This window comes from Bidens hawaiensis, unplaced genomic scaffold (assembly GCF_021521415.1).
Source record: "Bidens hawaiensis isolate Kalapana, Puna unplaced genomic scaffold, B.hawaiensis_p1.1 tig00023611_1, whole genome shotgun sequence".
Classification (NCBI taxonomy): domain Eukaryota; kingdom Viridiplantae; phylum Streptophyta; class Magnoliopsida; order Asterales; family Asteraceae; genus Bidens; species Bidens hawaiensis.
The window spans coordinates 192,422-217,500 of record NW_027493698.1 but is presented as its reverse complement, the minus strand read 5'-3'; the positions used below and the strand labels follow the sequence as shown (position 1 = coordinate 217,500).

The 25,079-nt window shown below is 33.3% G+C and overlaps 1 protein-coding gene and 1 pseudogene across 1 annotated transcript in view; one reads left to right on the top strand and one right to left on the bottom strand.

Annotated features, from left to right (window-relative positions):
- LOC143567718 (flavonol synthase/flavanone 3-hydroxylase-like) overlaps positions 1–2,544 on the top strand; it is a 6,031-nt gene extending 3,487 nt beyond the window's left edge. Inside the window, exons 2-3 of the mRNA XM_077054067.1 lie at positions 1,469–1,796; positions 2,135–2,544. Of these exons, the coding sequence (XP_076910182.1) occupies positions 1,469–1,796; positions 2,135–2,347 (541 nt within the window). The 3' untranslated portion in view covers positions 2,348–2,544. The remainder of the gene's footprint in view (positions 1–1,468; positions 1,797–2,134) is intronic.
- Positions 2,545–11,432: 8,888 nt separating this feature from the next.
- On the bottom strand, positions 11,433–24,050 carry LOC143567715 (uncharacterized; annotated as a pseudogene).
- Positions 24,051–25,079: the final 1,029 nt, after the last annotated feature.

The following is a 25,079-nucleotide window of genomic DNA, read 5'->3' as shown; positions in this document are numbered from 1 at the left end:
TGTAATAATTTGTTTTATTTTTTAACGTAGTTTTGTTTTAATTTAATAAGTATATAGTAGTTTGTTACGTTAATTATATTTATTTAACGCTAGGGCTCTTTCAATTGAGATGTATAGGTTTTTAGATTTTTAATGAATCAACATAAACGAACACGAATATGCTGATTTTTTTAAAACGAACAAACATGAACACAAAAATTTGTCTTATGAAAAGGGGCGATTAATGTAGGTTACGATGGTGGTTGATGGATGAGAAGGGAGGTTGACCATGGCGGGTGGTGATTATAAGTAAACCGGTGATGGAAAGGATAGACATGTGACAATAAAAATGTAGATGAGAGAAATTATATTAAGGTTTGATGTTAAAAGGGTTTCACAAATAAATGAGATCTTATAACCCGTTTAAGGGTCAACCGGGTTTTGTGAGCCCTATGACCCGTAAAAATTATTTTTTGATGATTAAGGGGTTTCACAAATAATTGAGATGTTATAAACCGTTTAAGAATATCCGGGGTTGGTGAGACCCATGACCCGCGAAAATTATTGTTTGATGATTAAGGAGTTTCACAAATAATTGACCGTTTAAGAATTATCCGGGTTTGGTGAGACCCATGACCGGCGAAAAATATTGTTTGATGATAAAAGGTTTTATAAATAAATGAGATGTTATAACCCGTTTAAGGATTATCCGGGTTTGGTAAGACCCATATCCGCGAATTCGGGTCAAACGCATAAGAAGCCACAATTCAGGAATGAGGTGGGGAGCAACCACATCGCGACATATAGGATTTTTATGTAAGTAGTTATATATATAGATAGATTCTACATTTGACATTGATTGTTCGTGTCATATTTAGGGGTGTGCAAACGGCTGTGAGACCTGACTTGGATCTGGACCCGACCGACCCATTTAGTTGAATTCTTAGAACCCGTGATCTGACCCTATTGTAAATAATCGGGTCTGATCGGTTCGGGTTTAGTGGGTCTTACCCGGTTTATGTAAAGAGAAAATGGCCAGACCCGACCCGCACCCGTTTAATTGATTCTTAAGACCCGCGAACCAAGCCTATAGTAAATAACCAGGTCTCATTCAGGTCGTGTCGTGAGTCTTACCTGGCTTATGCTCACTCTGAGTCATGTTAAGTGATGTATACAAACACGATTAATAAGATATAATTAAAGTCGTTTAATTTAAATACGACTTATGTAACCCATTTATTAAACGACTTATGTAGCCCCATTTATTAAACAACTTAAAATGACATGAAGTGGTGTAAAAGTTTACATGATGCATATAACTTTTAATGAATAATAATACACTACCCACTTTTTCTATTATGCTATTAAACATTGTTGAACGGTCACATTGTTGAACCAGTAGTTGTTATTATTATTATTATTATTATTATTATTATTATTATTATTATCGGGCATATCTACATATGCATAACTATGGAACTGTGGACAGAGATACGAATGAGAAATATGCACAAAGTTTGATACCGGTTGCAGACAAATTGATCGGGCTGTTATCTCGAGGGCTCGGACTAGAAGATGGTGAATTGAAGAAAGGTTTGGGTGGTGAAGACTTGACCTACATGTTGAAAATAAACTACTATCCACCATGCCCTTGCCCTGAACTTGCTTTAGGGGTAGCACCCCATACTGACATGTCTTCCCTCACTATACTTGTTCCAAATGAAGTTCAAGGTCTACAAGTGTTCAAAGATGATCATTGGTATGATGTTGCTTACATCCCTAACGCTCTTATTGTTCACATTGGTGACCAAATTGAGGTAAACTAGTTACTCGCCGCTTTATTTACATTCTTTGTATCCATTTTACTGCAATTTACCAACTTCCGGTAATCAATGTGTAAACAATTTAGTTTAGCTATCTTGACGAAAATTCTAGGTTGAACTATCAACTGTGATTTTTTAAAAACGGTAAAGCAAACCAGCCCAAATGGTTTTGTTGAATAGTTTTTTTTTAATCATTAATTTTTAATAAATGGTTCCTAACAATATGCAGGAAAATGCACCAAATTTCATATATAAATACTTATAGAAATAGTTACAAAAGGTAGTTAGTATTTGCCAATCTAAATGAAACACAAAGGTTATTTTCTTGGCAGATATTGAGCAATGGAAAGTATAAGAGTGTGTTCCATAGATCAACAGTGAACAAGGACAAAACAAGAATGTCATGGCCAATGTTCTTGGAGCCACCACCAGAGTTTGAGGTTGGACCAATTCCAAAGCTCATCAGTGAAGAAAATCCACCAAAGTACAAGACTAAGAAATTCAAGGACTATGTCTATTGCAAGCTCAACAAGCTTCCACAGTAACGGAATCGTCCTAACTAACGCATTCGAGTGTACGAATAATCACGCACGCGTAGTATCCATGTATGTGTAGGACGGTTTACTTAAATGCAGGCATGTAATAATTAGAATTTGGTTAATGATCGAGACATATGTTTGTATTACTTTTGTCATAATGTACCTGGTTTTCATTTCATTTTGCCTTATGTAAGCATTGTTATGAAAAAAATCCTAGGTCTGCTATTGTATGTAAGTATGATACCAGATGTATACGGTCTGTTTTTCCGCTTTTTCTTAACTACTAAAACTTCTCCCGTCTTTTTTAAATGACTCTTTTGCATATAAAACGGTTAGCATTGTATTGAGCACAAATGTATCCACAAGGGGTCTTCATTTGTGCAACTATTTTTTCACGTTTTAACACGAATATGAGATATAATACAATAATCTTCTATCATACAATAGGTATGTGACTTCATTGTTGGTTTAGTTCCTAGTCGGTTCATCTCTCTAAATACCAATCAAGCATCTAAATAAAAGATTAATATAAATCACAAATAAGATTAAATTAAAAAAAAAAAGTAGCACATAGTGTTCTAAAATTATATCATAAACATATGTAATACTTTACATAGTTGTATAAGTTACAAAAACGTATAGATAGAACGTAGAATACAATAATCTCTTATCACATATACCCTCCCGTGCTAGCGATCTCCTCTATGTGAACCACCAATGCCGCTCAAGCTATCCCCACCACCACCAATTCACCACTTCCTGACATCAATACTCCTCCATCATCATCACCAGCGTCGACAACGAGTTTCCTGCAACTCGTCGGAAAAGCGCCAGAACGCCGCTCCCCTTTATGCACAGATTTGTTTTAGCAACTGATAAACTTTGGAATTGATCCAATTAATCATCAATTGGATCTTCAACTGATCAGTTTTGGCTTTGAATGTAATTGGGTTTAACCTTGAAGTGTAATCAGATTTAAAATTGAGCGTTTTTCATTTACACTTGAGCATAATTGAGTTTTTAGAATTAGATTGAGTGTAATTGGTTTTTAACTCTTAAGCATGATTTGCGCAGGTAATGTCCGATAAGAGTTAGGTTATAATAGAAAGTATGGTTTTTATAGGAAGTATAAGAAGTAATCTAGTCTATTGATTTTGGAAATGGGTGGTTGAGACTTGAGATTAGTTTAGGGAGGAAATCAAATGTGAAACAAGAGGAATGACATAATATGGATAACACATTTGTTGGCTTTTCCTCCCCACATGCAAAGCACATGTCAAATTCCCCGTCATTTTAAAACGTCAATAACTTTTTTATACGACATTTTTTTTAAAACAAATTCACCATAATAACAAGTGTTTTTTTATCTTTTATATGAGTACCATGTTGCTATATAAAAATTAAAAAAAAGTGAGTTTTTTACAAATTGTGTTTTGCCAAAATTATGTTTTACAAAATTGTGCTATACAATTGGTTTTTTTTCATAGTGTTTTTTCCATTGTGTTATACAATTGCGTTTTTCATTGTTTTATCATAGTGTTCTTTTCATTGTGTTTTTTACATTGTGTTTTTTCATTGTGTTTTTTCCGGTGATTGTTTTTCGGCGATTTTTTTGGTGATTTTTCCTGTGAAATTTCCCAGAGATGTTTAACGGTGACTTTCCGACAACTTTTCCGGTGAATTTTTCTGGCGAAATTACCGTAGACTTTTTCGGTGAAGTGGTGGTGGTGGGTGATGGTTGTGGTGGCGGTGGGTGGTGGAGTGGTGGTGATTATAGGAGATGTGTGAAGATGTAAGTGTGTTTTTGAGATTAATGTGAGTAAAGTTTTAAAATTAAAACATGTGGGTTTTCAATATTAAAATAGTATACTAAAATACCTTCCTACCTAGGAAAATCAAGTATTTTATTTGAACCTAACAATGTTCAATAAACCATTATTGTAGAATAACTAACCACAAAACATATAATATAATATGAAGAGTATAAGAAAATTTTAGGAACTCTTTTCCCATCGGCTAACATCTTAATTAGCTTTGATTATTTTATCAATGTTGAGTCACGGTCCACCGCTTAAGTGTTGATGTATTTCTAAACATAGGAGTTAGGATACTGCTGTCAGTACCCCACCCTCAATAAAAACAAAGTGACAACAACCAAGATGTATTGAATTATTGATTCATCATTCATGGTCCAGCAATATTATATTTTCATTATATTTTAAATAAATTTATTTTTATCAAAGTGAAAGAAGATGTATGAGTTAGAATCCAAGACTTCCCGTTAAAAGACAAGAACCACTTACATGAACATCGATTTATATAACTATAATCAGCTATTGGAAGCTAATTTTATTTTTTACTAGCTTAAGTATTCGTGTCCTACACAGGTCGAATAACTTAAAAGAATGATAAACAAAATTGAACATTACATTAAATAAATACAAAATTAAATTGCAACTATAATTCACAAACTTAAAAATAAATCATACACATCATCATCATCATCATCATCATCATCATCGTACTCAGTATATCCCACCAATAGCAAAGCTATGGTAGGGTCTGAGGAGGGTAAGATGTAGACAGCCTTACCTCTACTCTGTAGGAATAGAGAGACTGCTTCCGGTGAGACCCCCGGCTCGATAGTAGTTTTGCATCAAGCATTGGACATAAGGCGCATAACACTCAACCATCGGCATACCGGTCGATTGGTGCATGTATCCTTGTCTTTCGGCTATCAACGCCACCACATGATGCCTGATTAACCTTCCGCCACTTTTAACATTATTTTCACGAGATTAGTAAAATAACGTCAAAATTAGTGCAATTTCACTTTTGTCCACCCAAGGATTACCTGTACTCTGTAGGGCGTATTAAAAATAAATCATACATCACTAAATATTTTTTTCAATACAACATTAGATGATACACTAAAATTATGGTAACAACTAAAGTAGAATAGTATTATGAAAACATAACTGGTACAATCGGAACAAAACGAAACTATCATCATTGGAAGAAAGCTTTCGATTAGTCGAAGAATATGCAATAAAAGAGAATCGATATGGTTTTGATTAACAATATATGGACAGAGAAAAAAGAAGACGGGTCGAGTTCAGTTAAAAATCCACGTTATTTTAACAATGAACCCGAGTAAGTTTTAAAAGCAAAATTGATTCATATATTTGTAAATGTTTTTATATATATAAAAAAACGATATTATTCATATTTGAAAAGTTAATTATGAAAAAGGCTCAATTTATAAAAATGTTTAATAAAAAAACCTAACCTTCTTTTTAAATAAAATACGTTAATAAAATACGTTTTGTAAAAGCAATTATAGAAATCAAAATGAATTTAAAAATTATGTTTAATATATAATTAATAGGAGGGAGAGGCGAGAAAAAAATGTAAAAATACATCAAAGAATGACACGTGGCAAGAGAATTAGGTTGGTATCGGCAACGCTCTTTACGGTATCAAAACTGAACCAAAAAAATAATTCCTCAAACCAACGTATTTAAAACAAATTAAAAAAACAAGCACCACATCATCTTACTTTTTCATTGGTTGATTGCGTATGAAATCTATAAATAAAAAAATCTATTTTTATTTTAAATAAAAAAAACAAAAAAAAATGGCTTCAAGAAGGTTCGAATTCGGGACTTGCAAGTTGTAACAAGAAAACAGTACCACAACAGCAGTTTCCTTTTTTTGTTACTTTTATTACTTTCAAATGAACAAATACTAAAAAAAAACCAAAAAAAAAGATGCTTCCAAGAGGCTCAAACTCGGGACCTACATCTTGGTACAACACAACAAAACCACCGCACCAGCTTCCATTTTTGTTAGTTCATCTAGTTTCAAATCAATAAATTATAAAATAGATTTAGAAAATATTAAAAAAAAAAACTTAGTGGCTGTCATGTGATTGGACCACAATCTTTTTACTGTAGCTATAGATTTTCTTTTATTTATAGTATATTTAAATAAAACAAAAAAAAAACAAAAAAAATGGCTTCAAGAAGGTTCGAACTCAGGACTTGCAAGTTGCAACAACAAAACAATACCACAACAGCAGATTCCTTTTTTTTTTTTTTTACTTTTATTACTTTCAAATGAACAAATACTAAAAGTAAAACAAAAAAATAGATGCTTCCAAGAGGCTCGAACTCGAGACCTACATCTTGTTACAACACAACAAAACCACCACACCAGCTTCCATTTTTGTTACTTCACATAATTTCAAATCAATAAATTATAAAATAGATTTAGAAAATAATAAAAAAGAAACTTGGTGGCTGCCACATGGCAACCACTTATTGAACCACAATCTTTTTACTCTAGCTACTGGGTTATTGACCTGTGTACGACACGGGTGGAAATATAGAAGTTGTCAAGTACACACATATAATTTCAAACGACAAGATATTTTTTAATATGTTTTTTAAGATGTCATTATGATATAAAACTGCAATTGATATTTATACAAAAAGAAAGTACTGCAAAACATGAGCTCACAAAAAATGAAGTTACATAGTAGAATGTTTACAAACAAAATTTAAAACTTTATAACATAAACTTCATAAACCACCAAATATTTCCTTAATGTTGATGCATCCATGTCTTGCTTGACATAAAACAGATAGTTGATGCATCAATTTAGTAGTACCTTAGGATGACATAGCCTTAAAATGAAGAGCGATGCTCTTATAAAATTTGTTCAGCTGTAAAATAATAGATTATGATTAATAAATTATATATATATATATATATATATAGATAGATAGATAGATAGATAGATAGATAGAGAGAGAGAGAGGGAGAGAGAGAATCATAAATTAAAATGTTTTTTATATAGTTATATTTGTACGTCCTTAATTGTTGTATCATTCTTTCCTTTACAAAAATGTTTCACAATCACAACAGAGTATAGTAAAATCAACACAACAAGAAATGCTAGAATATTATATTCGTTTAAAGAATAGGTTCGGTAGACCCGCTAACCTTAATTTAACTTTTGGCCATTCTTTATAATAACAAGTGTGTTAGGTTGATAATACATAAATGGTATTCAGATCATGCTATAAACAACTTATAGTGAGGGTAACTTAAAAAGTAATAAAATATGAAATTACGAACCTTGATGTAAAAAGGATAAAGACTTGGAATACATAGATACTTTGGGATGGACGGAATGATGAGAAAAATATAAAATATATGAAAACATACATTATTGTTAAGACTATGTTAAAATCAAATAAACGCAAACACTCAAAAATAGAATAAAAAATTATTACTTATTTGATCGATAATAGGTTAATATGAAATGTGTTGGATATGGCATAATGTTATCTATTTTGATTTCGATACCTTTCATTGTTTGATAATATCTAGATTAGCAAAATTGGCCAGAATATGAATTTTGAAAGTGAATCAAATTGACCCGTGGCCGTCACGGGTGGAAATATAGAAATCATACAATAAATATATAAAATTTAAAACAACAAAGGTATAAGTATGACCATCTCTTGAAAATAATTAGGGTTAACATTACTAAAAATGCATTAAATTTAATGTTAAATATTTATTTTATTATTGAATTATTTTATTGATAAAAAAATTCTATAATGGCTTGTTATTTATGGAAATAGAAAAATGAACCAATAGGAAAAGGCTAGAATGTCTTTTTTTAATATATATATATATATATATGTAGATTTATTTTATTATTTAATTAATAAGAAAATTCTATAATGGCTTGTTATTTATAAAAATAGAAAAATGAACTAATAGGAAGAGGGTAGAATGTATTTTTTTTAATATATATATACATAGGTTTTCTTTTATATATAGTATAACTAGAAGCAATAAATAATTATATTTATTACATTAAACATTTTATTTAAAAATAGTAAGAAAAAAAATTAAAAGAAATGAGAAGGCAAAACCCATTCAACAACAATTTAACGGTGGAAACCGTTTAACAGCTTTTATTTATACAAATAGGTATCAAAATCTTATACATGAGGCCAGGTTGTTTTAACGAAATTGTAAGGCGGGGCATGCTAATGTGCTTGACTTTAAGCAACCAATAAAAAAAATAGAAAAGAAGAGAAACACAGAAGTAACCATGATATCATAGGCAAGTACAATATAAATTTGGATTATGATATCAATCTTCCACAGAACACCCAGTTTACGTTAAAGTAACAACAAACACAAATTAAGACATCACAAATAAAAGCAAAGATGGATTCAGAAACCTACAACCATACATTATAGTGTAGACATACGCTACAGTATAAGGCATCCCCAATTATAGAGCGTCGATCAACAAAGACATTAGGGCAAAATCAAACACGACACACCAAAAAACCTATAAAGCAAATTAATAAATCAAATTCAATATAATCAGAAAGTATAGTGAAGTGTTAGAACCCTTTTTTGTAGTTTGTTGTCCGGATAGTTAGCGAAATTGAAACATAATAAGCAAATGTATTGCTAAGCAATTATGGGAAAACACAGGGAGATGATACGTGGCAGAAACCTAACTGAAGTACTCTACCTATATGATATACATCATAAGTTATGTTTTCAGACCCGGGTCGGACATCGACCCGGAAAGCTTACCGGGTCAAAGGTCGGACCGGGTATTGACCCGGATGACGTCATATATAATATCTATATAATAATCTACCTATTCTAATAAAGTAAAATAAATGTGGACACTTGTTATGTTTTGATTAATTCTCACAATTTTTTTCCCTCCAAAACTAATATACTCTAATATATGTAATAAATCAATAATGATTTACTTTCCTTTTACACTATATTTATATATTTTTATAATACAAATATTAACATATTATTTTACTATATATTTTAAAATACTTGGTGAATTTCAAAAATCAATAACAAATCATGTTTCTCAAATGAAAATTGTTTCGGGTTTTTTGTGAAAGTTAAATTTGATTTTATGGTCAAAAGATGGTAAATAGATTGTTTGGTACAAGTTAACTGCATTTAGGTTGAAATTTGTAACGGGTCAAAAATGAAAATTTTGAGTATTTTTAAAAGTTTAAGAATGCAAAATAGATTTATCGTCAAATTTGTTATGAGTTCAAAGTGTTGATTTTAAAATGTCAAAAGTATAAAGTTAGAAGTTTAAACATGATTCGGGTTTCAAATTTATTTTTAAGGGTATTTTTTGAAATAATCAAAAGGTTCGAGATTTGGCAAACTGACTATTTTTCCCTCAACTATTAAAATATAAGAAAAGATTGCGAACACTTTCGACGTGCCACCCCCATGCTTTTAGCTTTTATCAAATTGAAATATTTATGTCAACATTAAGTTTTTCTTCAATGGTGATCAGAACGTTGTATGGGAAACATGTCATGCAAAACTATGCTCAAATGAATATTCAAAAAATTGAATGTGTTTACATGTTATTTTTTATGTTGTCATTATGACAAAGTCGAGAAGCCCTCTGAAACCTATCAAAATCTTTTTCATGGTGTAGCTTAGAAAAACATAGCTTTTGAAGAGCATCCATTGTTACAATTTAATGTTCTACTTTCCTTTGATGGGTGGTAAATTGATAAATATATCAATAAAGGTAACGCTCCTTTTATATTTAGGCTGAGTGGTTAGAACTACTATCGTATGAGAAGCTTTATTTCCGAAATTAGTTCATAACCAAAAGTCTTTCAATTATATATATATGGCACCGAGAATGAATTTTTCAATAGAAAGAAGCATTCTCGAGTACGTTTTTGCACGAGCATTTTTTTAATTAAAAAAAATCATTTTGTGATATAAATAAAATCAATTTATGTACACATTGTATAGATATAAACATAGATGTAATACATTTTTTTTCATATTCGCTATGTAATTATTTTTTTTACTTATAATTTTATAATTTAAATTATCCCGTGTGTGATATGGGCTCTAAAACTAGTATTTATAATATATATAAAAAAATTAGAATCCATACAGAAGTAAGTTAATGAATGAATTACATATCTGTGTCATGATTTGTCAATTTTACAAGCCCAATTGTGTGGCTCACTTCCAAAGCCATGAAATAATGGGCTAGCCTGAGTGTTAAAGGTCCAATAGAATACTTAAAACAGGGTATAGGGTTTCGATAAGTATGTATCTAGAAAGAAGCCGCCAAGTTTTAATAGCGGGAAGAGGAAGTTATGTAAAACAATTGTTCTCATCTGTTTTTCCCATCTACACTTCTCTATTTTTCTTGAGTATTTACTTGTAACTTAGATATGTGAAATAAAATAGACGTAACAGATTGCTCGGTATTCGATTACACATCTCAGATTCGAGTTCATAACATCGCATACTAGATTCAAGTGAGTATGCAGCAAAACAGAGGTGATAGATTTTGATTTTCTGATCCATAAAATAACTTACAAGCACTCAAAAACTAAGTTACCGGTTCGACCGCCGGGTCCGGGCCGACCGGAAAAAGCAAAAACCGACAGGTTTGTTAGAAAACGGGTCAAATATACCGAACCGGACCGGTTTACCTAGGTTTCAAAACATTATTCATAACAGTTGGCCTACCCTAATGAAAAGCTGTAGGGAGTAAATATGGCATCATCATCATCATACTTAATAAATCTCACCGATAACAAAATATGGTAGGGTCTGAGGAGAGTAAGATGTAGACAGCCTTACCTCTACTCCGAAGGAATAGAGAGGCTACTTTCGGTGAGACCTTCGGCTCGACAGTAGTTTTGCATCAAGCCTTGGACATAAGGCACATAACACTCAACCACCGGGACATCGGCCGATCAGTGCGTGTACCCTTGTCTTTCGGCTATCAGCGCCACCACATGATGCCTGATTAACCTTCCGCCACTTTTAACGTTATTTTCACAAGATTAGTAAAATAACGTCAAAATTAATGCAATTTCACTTTTGCCTACCCGAGAGTTCACACATGTATACATTATATGGGCGCACCGCAAGCAGGGCGTTAGGGACTAAAAATGTCAATATATATATATATTCACATGGGTAGAAAAGTATATACCAAACATTTATTATAGCAATATGTTTGCTTTTATATATAGGTTAATCGTAGGTTGGTTTTCATATCCTTATGCATTGTCCTAAGAACTAAAGACACTTGTTCAACTTGCTCTTTGGTAGAACAAGAAGAAAGTAGAACTCTTGCAGTACCTCCATCAGGATAACATCCATCAGAAATCATTTCTTCAAAGATTTGTAAACATCGCGTGTACTGTTTCTTCCTAGAATATGCTCCAAGACGAGAAGTCCACGTCACCACGTCCCTTTGCAAATTCTTAGCCGGCAACAATCGGAAAACCTCTTCCATTTGTTCAAAATAGCCCGCACGTCCATACATATTGATCAAGATGTTATAAGTACTGATATCGGGTGCATACGCCCCGTTTTCCAGAACTTCTAAAACTTCTTCCATTTTTCTGAAATGGCCCATTCGCCCATAAACGCTTAGCATGGTGTTGAGCGCAAACGTATCCGGCTCGAGCCCTGATTTGTGCATTTTGCTGACTATTTCTTCGCACTTTGACACGTTACCCGGCTTTCGAGTAGGCTGATAGAAGGACCATATGCGACTTCATAGTTGGATCAATTCCTAGCCGCTTCATTTCCTCAAACACCAACCGAGCATCTAGACCCAAAACACACTCGTGAATAAGATTAAATTACTATGGCATTGTTCTAGAATCATACCATAAACATAGTAAGTAAGCTCTCATTTTTGTCCATGTGGTTTCAGTACAGCACTGAAACATTCAGCTCTTTAACCTTTTTCGTCCCTAAAGCTAACTCTGTTAGATTTTTCTATTAAGTAGAAGAGCAATTTAGTCATTTTACAACTAGCTTGCATGGGTATACAATGACTGAATTGCTCTTCTACTTAACAGAAAAGTCACAGAGGAACAAAACTGAAACCACGGTGACTTCCAATTTTGGACCGCTTAAATTGGCCAAAACTTAATTCCAAACATATATAATGTTAAATTCGGCTCTATTTATTAGCTGTTTTTTTTCTTACCTTCATGAAGACCGGATCTTCCATACGCATCAACAATAATATTAAACGAGGCTCTGTCGGGTTCACACCCCATATGCTGCATAAGCGAAAATATTTCTGCAGCACCATAAGGAAAACCAGCCCGGCTGATGGAAAAGAAAACATATTTTTTATAAGTTTTTATATCAACGAAGATTAAAAAAAGCTGAATTTAGAAATCACCTGTAGGATTCCATGAGTGCATTATAAGCATAAACATCAGGCTCGATTCCAGCTTCCTGCAGCTGTTCAAATATTTCTTCTGCTTTCTCACAAAGGCCTTCTCTAGCAAATGCGTTTATTAACGCGGTGTAAGTACAAATATTTGGTTTGCACTTTTGAGACTTCATTTCTTGGAACACCTTCAAAGCCATGTATGAACGGTTTGCCTGCAAAGTGAATCACAACTTCATTTACTTTGAATTTACCAGCATTGTTGTTAACTGCATTCAACCGAACCTTTCCATATAAGTTTATCAACATCGTATACGTGTCGGTTGACGGTTGGCAGCAATTTCTCTTCATCCTTTGGAAAATCTCTATAGCTTTCTGTGTGTTTCTACCCTTCATTAGTCCATCAATATAAGCATTATACACCACTGCACCTACATATATATTGACAAAGATCATGTCAAGTATTCTTCAAACATAAAGAAGTCAAAGTCAAAGTCAATGGTCCAGACTCACTTGGTGAAAGACCGTATTTCTGCATTTCCACAAAGACAACTTCGGCTTTTTCTAATAAGCCACACGTACAGTAGGCTCTTAGAAGAAGTGCATAAGTATCCTCAGTGGGAATGCACCGAGCTTCTAGAAGATTCAAATAAGTAGACTCTGCCTTGTCAGCACGTGACAAGTGTCCAAAAGCATCAATAAGTAAGTTGTAGCAGATTACATCAGGCTGGAAAGTACTCCTGTACAATATCCATTCACACATCTGTAACCAGAGTCATTTCAATCCTCAACCTTTTAAACTTTATGAAAGTAAAAATAGAAGAAGATATTGGTTGTCACCGATATGATTGGATCCCAATTTTTATTGAGACGAAGAAGAACCGCAACACTGATGATATCATCCCATGTGGTATGAGTAGGAGGAAGACTACTAAGAGCATCCCATGCCTTGTTTAAGTCCGTTTCTTTTTTCATAAACTTCAGAATTTGTTGAGCATCAGGGCTCAAAACTGGGAATATTCCATCCACAAATCCTGATCCATATTTCCATCCTTGTCCTCTTAAAGAACCGCCTATACATACACTCGTTAGATATGATATTATCATCACCAGAAACATTGGTACGCACACGCACCTCGTTTGCGTGAAACCTTTTTATGATTAAAGCTTTTTAATTTGCCTTCCTTGTTTATGTAAAGACTATTATCGCGCTTGAATTTCTCTTTTGGCTGCGCGCCAGAACTTGTTGGGTAGATTAGTAAGCCATTTACTGCAACTTTGAATGTCAACCTACAAACAGAATGGTAATTAAAGAAATCGACAATGGCCTTAGTATATATACATTGCTTAGAATCTTAATTCTTCATTGGAGAGATTACAGGTAGCCTATTAATAAATACTCCCTTAATTAACAAGATGGATTTTAAACTAGCTTCGTATAGTTTCAACTGAAAACAGCAATTAGTATATTTAGTTGTTTACTCATAATTCATAAAATGAATAAACTTACATTTACGGAATATTTGCAGATAATTGATAAAAGTAGTAGAAGATGGACTTACATGAGAATTTGGATTAAACAGATGAATGTAAACCGTGTAAAGAAAGAATGTGAGAAAAATATCTGAAGAGAAATATGGAGAAGAAAACAAATTCATATCTTTGTAAAACGGTCACTGGTTGGTTCAACTTCAAGCGCTGAATTTCAAGATAGAACCGGAGGATAACAAGTCAATATATAATTGGTATATTTAAACCGGACATAAAAGAAAAAAGTGAACCGGGAAGGGTGAAATTAGCCAATCTATCTACCTATTCTAATAAAGTAAAATAAATATGAACACTTGTCATATTTTTAGTTAATTCTCGTAATTTTTTCCATCTAAAACTAATATACCTTAATATATGTAGTAAATCAATAATTATTCACTTTCCTTTTACATTATATTTATATAATATATATATATATATATATATATTAACATATTATTTTACTACATATTTCAAAATACTTAATGAATTTCAAAAATAAACAACAAATCATGTATCTCAAATGAAAATTGTTTCGTGTTTTTTATGGAATTTAAATTTGATATTATGGGTCAAAAGTTGGTAAATAGATTATTTGGTACAAGTTAACTACATTTAGGTCAAAATTTGTTACGGGTCAAAAATGAAAATTTTGAGTATTTTTAAAAGTTTGAGAATGCAAAATAGATTTATCGTTAAATTTGTTATGGGTTCAAACTTCAAAGTGTTGACTTTAAAATGTCAAAAGTATGAAAGTTAGAATTTTAAACATGATTCGGGTTTCAAATTTATTTTTAAGCGCATTTATTAAAATAATCAAAAGGTTCAGAATTTGAAAAACTGACTATTTTTCTCTCAACTATTAAAATGTAAAAAAAGATTGCGAACACTTTCGACATACCACCCTCTTGTCTATTAATGCTTCTAACTTTTATCAATTTTGAAATATTTATGTCAACATTAATTTTTCCTTCAATGTTGATTAGAACGTTGTATGGGAAGCATGTCATGAAAAACTATGCTAAAATGAAACAAAATATTCACAAAATGGATGGGTTAACATGTTATTTTTTAATGTTGTCATTATGACAAAGTTGAGAAGCGATCTGAAATTTATCAAAATCTTTTTCATGGTGTAGCTCAGAAAAACATAGCTCTTAAAGAGCATCCATTGTTACAATTTAATGTTCTACTTTCCTTTAATGAATGGTAAATTTATAAATATATCAATAAAGGTAACGCTCATTTTGTATTTAGACTGAGTGGTTAGAACTACTATCGTATGAGAAGTTTTATTTTTGAAATTGGTTAATAACCAAAAGTCTTTCAATAATACATATATGGCACCGAGAATGAATTTTTCAATAGAAAGAAATATTCACGGGTACGTTTTTGCACGAACATTTTTTTATTAAGTTCATTTAAAAAAATAATTTTGTAATATAAATAAAATCAATGTATGTACACATTGTATAGATACAAGCATAGATGTAATATACTTTTTTTCATATACGCTATGTAATTATTTGTTTTACTTATAATTTTATAATTTGAATTATCCCGTGTGTGTCACGGGCTATAAAACTAGTTGTATATATTGTGAATGGGAGAATTTATGGTTGTTGGTCGGATTTATTATTCGGGTTTCGGGTAGTTCAGGACGGGTTATTTGGGTTTTTTTGTGTATGATATTATATTTGATAACCGATATGTGTTGCAATTAGTTATGTCGGGTTCAAGTAATTTGGTTTTGGGCATGGTTGTTAATTTAAAAGGTTTTGGTTTACTTACTATACTTTTGGTCTGAATTACTCCGGCCTTCATGCTCTTTGGAAAGTTCATATAATTCAAGGCAAGAACGTAACCGTAATGTCATCTGGAAAGTTAATTTGTCTTCATGAGTTCTTGATAATCGAAAAAACTTGAACCTACATAATTTAGGTAGAAAAACATCTTTGGTCATTTATTTTTATAATTAATGATTTAAGATCAAAATGTACAAGAAAGAAAAGAGAAAATGTATCTGGGTGATAGTTATTTTATTTACTTTTTATTTTGCTTTTTTAACTTTTTTTCAAATTCTCTTATTTTTTTAGTGTCCTAACTTTTTAAAATGAAATTATTATTTTAAAAGTCAACTATATTTTTATCTTTAATTTAAGTATCATATTGGTATAATAAAACAAAAAAAATAATACAAAATAGTAGGTTTTATTTCTTTGTTTATACATTTGTGTTCTGATTTTTTATTAAACCTTTGTGTTGAATTTTTTTACTAGATTTTTTATGCTTAATTTATTATGCTGAAATTTCTGTGTTAGATTTTGTTGCTGACTTTTTTTTGTGTTTTGTGTTGAGAAACTAAAAGGTGAGATTTTGTGCTTTAGGATAAAATGATACTAATAAAATGTATGAACCGATCCAAGCTCAACTTTGAATTGCCCACCAGGAGTTCATGTGCAAACTAAATAGAAACAAACAGCCATAGGGTAATTACTAATTTGAATAGAATACCTCAATAGACTGGTTATAGTAAACTTCGTAAAACTCAAAACACTGGAATTCAACAAATCCGGAACACAAAACCTTTTATCCAGATGAATACCTAAAACCGAAATCTTCAGTTTATACTCATTTAATCACCACGAAAAATCTGATTTGATAAAATCAAATCTTAACACCGAACCAGAAACAAGAACTGTCTAACCGTATAACCAAACCAAGTGAACCCAATGCGTTGGTGGCTCTAAACGACAGCAATGGCTCGTTGTTGGCAGAGGTGGACCGTCGAATGGCTAGCTATGAGCTTGGTACAAGTACCGAAAATCCTTGAATTTGGGTACCAATGCCAAAAATACCCGATACGTTAGTGGCACCGAAGGAAAAAATTCAGGAAAATCCTAGTACCGTACCGATCCCCGAACCTCAAAAACTCGATATTGAATTGGTATTGACGGTACCCGGTACCGGTATCCGATACCATTTGCTCATACCTACAAACGTCAGCAACGAAGGTGGTGCGGTAGTGGTGTTGCAACGTCGCCAGTTGTCGGCGCAAAAGGGAAGGTAAAGGGAACCCGATTCGGGTTTTTTTTGTTTGGTTTGTGTAAACTGATTACAATTCTTATGTTCGACAAAAACCTAGAACCTTAATCCTTTTGTAATCTCCTTAACATGCTTTTGACGGACCGAACTTTTATTAATATAATTAACACTATTTAATCTAATTAAATAATAATAGCCAACTAGATTGTTTAAATAAACTATTTATTTGAACTTAAATAAAGAACCATCATGTCTTTGAATTAACTCTTAATTAAATAACCCATTGATTGCAAACTCTAACTAAATAACTATAATTTAATATAGCATGTCTAACGAATTCGTCAAATAAACAAACTATTGATATTCATCATTTATTTAAATTTAAAGCTTGTTACCGATTATTATTTCATAAATAATATCAATAATCTCTCACCAAGCACAATTATCCTTAATAATCATTACCACTCTTATATGTTTCGTGTTAGATCGTTTAACTGTTAAACAATTCTTAACTTTTTGTTGCTCCCAATGTAACCCTTTATCCTGCCTCAGAGAGGCAGTGTCATGTTTTGCGTGACTCCCGATACATAAAAGGATATTGAAATTGGCTTAAACCTTTTCGCAGAAGGTAAGTTTTAGGGTAATCAATGATGTAGATGTTGTGATCTAATAAAAAATAAGTATTTAGAAAATTTAAATACATGTAATTAATACGGGTAAGTAAGGCCTTCTCCATGAGGAATTAGTGGAAACTGGTATTAAGATCAATTGCTTACTAATTAATTAGCCTAAGGCGGAAAAACGATGCAAAGTGGTTTAAATTGAATTGGTTGTAAAACGATTTGAGAAAAGAGTGATGCACTTCAAGTTCAGGCAATGTAATGAACTGAACATTTATGACTCCTACTAAATGGATAACCACATAGACATGATTCGTCAGTTTAAATTGATAAATAATTACTATACACAACAGTTTGATTGGTATAAAACTTCTCAAGAATTAATGATCAAAGGTAAATGGTTCAATGACTATAAATACAAACCAGATGATTGATAATAAAAGGGAATTCCAGAAAAACAACTATTTTAATCAATTTAATAAGGTAGCGTTTGGTACGCAGGAATGCCAATAGGAATGGAATGATTCATTACGTAGGAATGAAAAAAGTGGTGTTTGGTTGCTCAATGGAATGGAATCATCCATTACACATGGAATCCCATTCCATCAAATCCATTCCTTTCCACCCCCTTCTTTTATTTCATTCAATTCATCCTTCACCCTACTTTCTCAACAACACCATCACCTAACAACCACCACCACCACCATCGGCAATACCACCAACTCCGCCGACACCACCATCGCCACCGCTGCCACCATTTCCGTCACCGGAGCTACCACCGTCGCCATTGTAGGTTTTTTTTTTGGGTTTAAAAAGTATTCACTTTTTTGAGATAGAAGTGTTTTTATATTTCTATTTCATTTCTACAATTTTTTTAGATACCAAACAATAAAATGTAATAAATGATTTCATTTCTATAGGTTAACCAAACAAGGAAAATGAATGGTAATGATCCATTTAATTTCCTTGTCCATTCCATTCCTTCTTCCATTCCATTCCCCCTTCATTTCATTACCTACAACCAAACATACCCTAAACGTAAAGATTCAATCAAACAAAAACTTAATCCATACACACAGTAGAAGTCATAAAATTATCAATTCATACAAAACCCTACATTTAAAGTGGTCATGAAGGGTTTAGCCTTGCCTCTCCATCTTAAGTATCTCAATTATCGGTTGGAAGGATGAAATCAAGGAAATATTGATGATCAGGAGGTGTTAGTTTGATGAAGAATAGTGTAAGGCCTCATTCCCAGTGCCCTACATTGAGTGTTGGATTTACTTATAAACACAATTCTAAATATCAGAGTTAATTAAAATTTTCGCGGAATACTTAAAACTTCAACCAATATGTTACAAAACATAAATCCATGTCTTAAACATCCAAATTTTCACAACATAACGTTGTAAAATAACATCATAGCATTCTTCTGAAGATGCCAGCTTCTTCAGTTTAATGCCACGTGTCTCCCTCAAGCCAGGTGCTTTAACCTATTTGCCTGCATGCATACTAAAAGTCAGCTATGCTGAGTGAGTTCTAGTTAATCAGGCAATCATACATTAAATTCACATACTTACTTACACGTATCCGGAGATACATATTACATACGTAACCTGCTTATCTTTCTTTCATACATACATACATTCGTTCATTGGTTCATACTTTCATGTTTTAACTCATTTATTTCGTACGTACTATCTCTACATTTTAAAGAGCATTTCTCCCTACTTCCTCGAGTATTGTTAGGGTCCGGTTCCCTTCTACCTTGGATATTATTAGGGCCAGGTTCCTTTCTACCTCGGATATTATTAGAGTCCGGTTCCCTTTTGCATCGGATAACTATACAACCATATGTCAACCTCGGATATTATTAGGGCCCGGTTCCCTTTTTACATAGAATAACCATACAACCATAAGTTTACCTCGGATATAATTAGGGTTTGGTTCCCTTTTGCGTTGAATAACCATAGGACCATACAATAGATACACATATATTCATATATGTTTACTAGTGTACTTCTAATCCTTACTACATCATTCATCACTTCAACATCAATAATATATCATTCAAAGACATTCATATAGTATACATTTAACACTTAGGGTAAGTGTATTAGCTTGACCACATATGAGTATGCACACAGCCCCAAAAAAACATAAAAGAAAAAAGGGGCTAGAAACTCGCCTGAATCCTGTTTGTTTCGGAATTGATTGTGATGCCTTTCTTTAGCTGGACACCGCTAACTGTGTACAAATTACACGCATCACTTAAATACTCCTAACTATATCATAATTCTGAGATAGTGAAGCCCCTAATGAACGGGGGTCTGGGAGCAGCGCCCCTAACAGCGGGGTTCTAAGGGTGGCAGCCCCTAGAAGGATAGTAAAGGGGCAGAGACCCTGGCTAGGGTCGAGCTGCCAGGTCAGCTTGGAAAATTTTATTTTTGTTAATAAGCCTTTATCAAAAAAACATTAGAAAAACGAATCGAGTTGAGTTATACAAACCATTCGAATCCCATCGCATGGATACATTTCAATCGCATCGCATGGGAGCAAACCAGTCGCATCGCATGGACGTAAACTAGTCACATCGCATGGGAGCAAACCAATTGCTTCGCATGGACGCAAACCAGGCGCATCGCATTCCAGCTGAATCACATCGCATGCATGTGCGATGCGATTATGCTCTGTGCAATCCGATTCATCGTTTTCTTCATTTTACCATTCTTTCACACATTTTGTCCTTTAACCACTCCTTAGGCCCCATTTTACTATTCTTGTGAGTTCTGGGTTGTAACAACTTTGTCTACTTGCTTTTACATGGCCCGGATGTTGCTCGTTCATCCCATATCGCACCCGTTAAGCCATTTACTACAAAGTTCACGTTTTTTTCTACCACTACGAGGTCCGATTTTCCCTCATAACAAATCTTAAGACCAACCAATGTCTAAAACGTGTCGTTTTTGTCAAAACATACCTCACGGGTTTCGGGTTTGGTTCGGATCTGGACCAACTCGTGGATCTGGACGTGTTTCTTGTTGTTTGATGATGCTTGAACATGAGATCTATCCTTCCTTTAGCTCGGATTTGGATCTGGGTTTGAAAGATAGAGTTTGTGTGTGTTATTGAGAGTGTTTGTGGAAATAAAGTGATAAAAATGAGGTTTTTGGTGGCTAAAGGGGGTTTATATAGGAGGCCCATAGGCCCTATGGCCCATAACTGTAACACCCTGGCTTAAGCGGAAACGCCCGAGTGTGACTTACAGATTGCTCAAACACACGTGACACTATTAAGTGACCATAATAACATTAATTCATTAAATTGCCAAGTACACAAGTTTAACAAGTCAACAATACAAGTTTAAATCAAAGATAAACAATAATTCGTTTATTAAATACCCTAAGCAATCTAGGTATCTTCGTACTTCATCCTCTAATCACCGTACTTGTAACACATATATAAAATAAAGTCAACTATAAATAGCCGGTGAGTTTCCACAATTTTAAATACATACATAAAAACGGTACAACTCATGGACAAGTGATAAACGAGCAAGTAAGTCCTTTCCAGTTGGTAACAACCAACGTACTTGGGTAATCGCGCAAGTAAGGTCCTTTCCAATTGGTAACAACCAACGTACTTGGATAATGAGGCCCTTTTCCACTCGATACAAATGGACCGGAGTGCAAAGGGGGCGTATGATCATACTTAATGAGGCTTCCCAACGTGCAAGTAATATTCATGCAAGTAATACAAGTAACACACAAGTCCATATACGAATTGTAGTTTTGTAATAGAAGAAATCAATAACTGAATTTTAATATGGTTACATATGCTACCCCAAAACAATAAAACATTAAAAAGGGGTGGTGAAAAACTCACCTTAATGATTGAGGCGAAAAGGGAATAAGTATTTGAAAGTGTTTGAGAATAACCACAACCGAACACGTCACGTAAGCCGAAGCAAGCGATCCGCGCTAACTAAATTGAGTAAAAACAAGACTTAGTCGATAATCGTACGGGGTGTTTTTATTGTAAAACTTGTAATGAATATTTTATATTATTTTATATTCTTTGATTATAATATTATTATTTATGTTTTAACGGAAAATCGGTTATTAATATGATTTAAGTATTTTAACGGCAAGAAAACGAAGTTTATATGTTCGGAAAGCTTGAACTAATGTTTATAAGTTATAATTATAATTATTGCGTTAACTAGAAGATTTCTAGAAATTTAAAGTTTACTTTACGTTTATTAAACGATTTTTAATAACTACTTACGAACAAAAAACTTGATTTTTCAATGTAAAATGGTGAGATATATTTTATAGTTAATTAACATAATTTTTATTTTGTTTAAAAAGGTTTTTATAAATTTATTTTGATTTTTAAATGATTAAAAAGGATTTATTAGTTGTTATAATAAGCTAAAAAATTAATTAAAAAAAAAGTGGTTGACCCGGGTCTTGGTTGTGAAAGTCATGTGTTTTAACCAAGCGTTCTGGGGAAAATCATCCACTATGATTTGGTTTTCTAATATATTTATATATTAACAGTTTTTGGATTATAATAATAATAATAATAATAATAATAATAATAATAATAATACTATAGCAGTTTATCAAAAAAAGAGAGAAATGGTGCATGACCCGGGTTTCGAACCCGGCTCTATCGTGTGTTATTATCACAAGTTAACCATTTGAACCAGATAGATATTCGTTTAAGATTTAAGAATCATTATATATAAATATATATATATATATATATATATATATATATATATATATATATATATATAATACTTCAGGTTCATCTTCTTCATGTGAACCCTAATTTCAATTCTCAGTTTTAGTCCAATGTTTGCTCAATTAAGTTTAGGGTTATTGTTATTGATGTAACGACATTAACAAGTATATTAATTACCTTATAATGATTTGTTTTGACTGAAACCCAGTTGCTGGAAAATAAAATAGAGAAGTCTCCTAATTACAGAAAAATCCGTGTATTAGAGGGGGATTGGAGAGAATGAGCAAGTTGTAATAAAGCCTGGGCATCTATTTATACTATGGGGTGGAGCGTCTGTGTGTTAATTCGTTTGATTTGGTTTCCAGATTTTCCGGCGGGGATCGCGGGTTTGATTAACGTGGCTAAAGGTTGTTATATCGCAATTAATTGGTTTGTTAGGATGTATTAATGAAGAGAATTGAGTTTTATATAATATATTTTATAAAAAAAAAGTGTTTTAAGGAGGTGGCGGCCACCTTTGGCGCTGGATTCCGGTGGTCGGAGGTCCGCCGGAAAAATGAGGGGGGGGGGTGCTGGGTAGGGTTTATCTAATATAATAATCATAATATAATTTAGATTAAAGTTACACTATTAGCCCTTGAAGTTTAGGAAACTTATTAAATGGTTTTAAATCTCTTTTAAGTTAATAATAGGTTTTTAAAGTTTACACTTTTAACCTTAAACTTTATAATTAAATTATATAGTTTTCGGTTTTGGATTATTTACGCGTTTAACCCGCACGGCTCGATTAACGTTAAGGCTCAGGAATTTATAAACAATTGAACAACAAACTCCATAACGAATATTAAATAATAAATGTCGGGAACACTTTATTAATAATAGATAACACATCGAAACGACCCAACGGGTCGGGTTTAAAAATACAAATGCAAACCGAAAATTGACGAATGTCACAATAACCGTTTCCTAACCCATTTCCAAGTCCATACCCAACATAATCAAACACTAGCACACCATTAAATTAACAAATTTTCTTTATTTATTATTAAAAAAATAGGATATCACAAGTCTACCCTCCTTAAAAGAGGTTTCGTCCCCGAAACAAAACTATTATTTAAACAAATCTTGGTAAAATTTGCGCATCTCTTCTTCAACTTCCCAGGTAGCATCTGATCCTTTACGGTGCTTTCACATCTCTTTTATGAGGGGAATAACCTTATGATGAAGCTGCTTCTCCTTGCGGTCAACTATCTCCACAGGCTGTTCAACATCGTTCAACTGTTCATCCACCTCAATGTCCAATAGTGGCACATGCAATGTGTCATCAGCTAGACACTTTCTCAGGTGAGAGACATGAAAGGTAGAGTGAATTCCTTCTAGCTCATCGGGTAGATCAAGCTTGTAAGCCACTTCCCCCACACGAGCAACAATTCTGAATGGTTCGATGTACCTTGGACTCGGCTTTCCCCTTTTCCTTAAACGAATAATCCCCTTCCATGGCGAGACCTTAAGCATCACGTTGTCACCAACATTAAACTCAATCGACCGTCTCCGCTTATTGGCATATGACTTTTGACGATCCTGAGCAGCTTTCATCCTTGCCTTAATCTGATCGAATCTTGAAGAGTTTTCTTGCATAACTTCTAAAACCCCAATCTCTTTCTGACCAATCTCTGCATACGGGAGTGTTGCAACGTCTACCATACAACATCTCGAACGGTGGCATACCAATACTTGAATGGTAGCTATTTTTGTACGAGAATTCTGCCAAGTGCAAATGATCATCCTAGCTTCCTCCAAAGTCTAACACACATATTGTGAGTATAGGCCACGCTACCAACACGATCGAGAATTTTGAAAGGTCCAACATGTCGAGGAGATAGTTTACCTTTCTTACTGAAACGAACGCCTTTCCAAAGGGATACCTTGAGAAGGACACGGTCACCAATATTGAACTCAAGAGGTCGTCGAAGATTATCCGCGTAGCTCTTTTGATGACTACGAGCGGCTAAAATATTTTGTCGAATTTGCGCAATTCGATCAGTGGTCTCTTGGACAAGTTCGGGACCGGTGATTTGGGTTTCACCAATCTCATTCCAACAAATGGGAGATCGACACTTACGACCATAGAGTGCTTCGAATGGAGCCATACCGATGCTTGTGTGGAAACTATTTTTGTAGGAAAACTCGATCAAATGAAGGTGAGAATCACAATTTCCACCAAAATCCAAAACACAAGACCTAAGCATATCCTCAAGCGTTTGAATCGTTCGCTCGGATTGCCCATCGGTTTGAGGGTGATAGGCGGTGCTAAGGTCCAAACGAATTCCCAACGCAGTTTGCAAAGATGACCAAAAGCGAGAAGTAAAACGACTATCACGATCTGAAATAATACGCAAGGGTACACCATGACGACACATGATACGTTGGACATAGATTTGAGCGAGTTGATCAACCGAGAACTTTTCATTGATCGGAATGAAGTGTGTGGACTTAGTCAAAAGGTCAACAATAACCCAAATTCCGT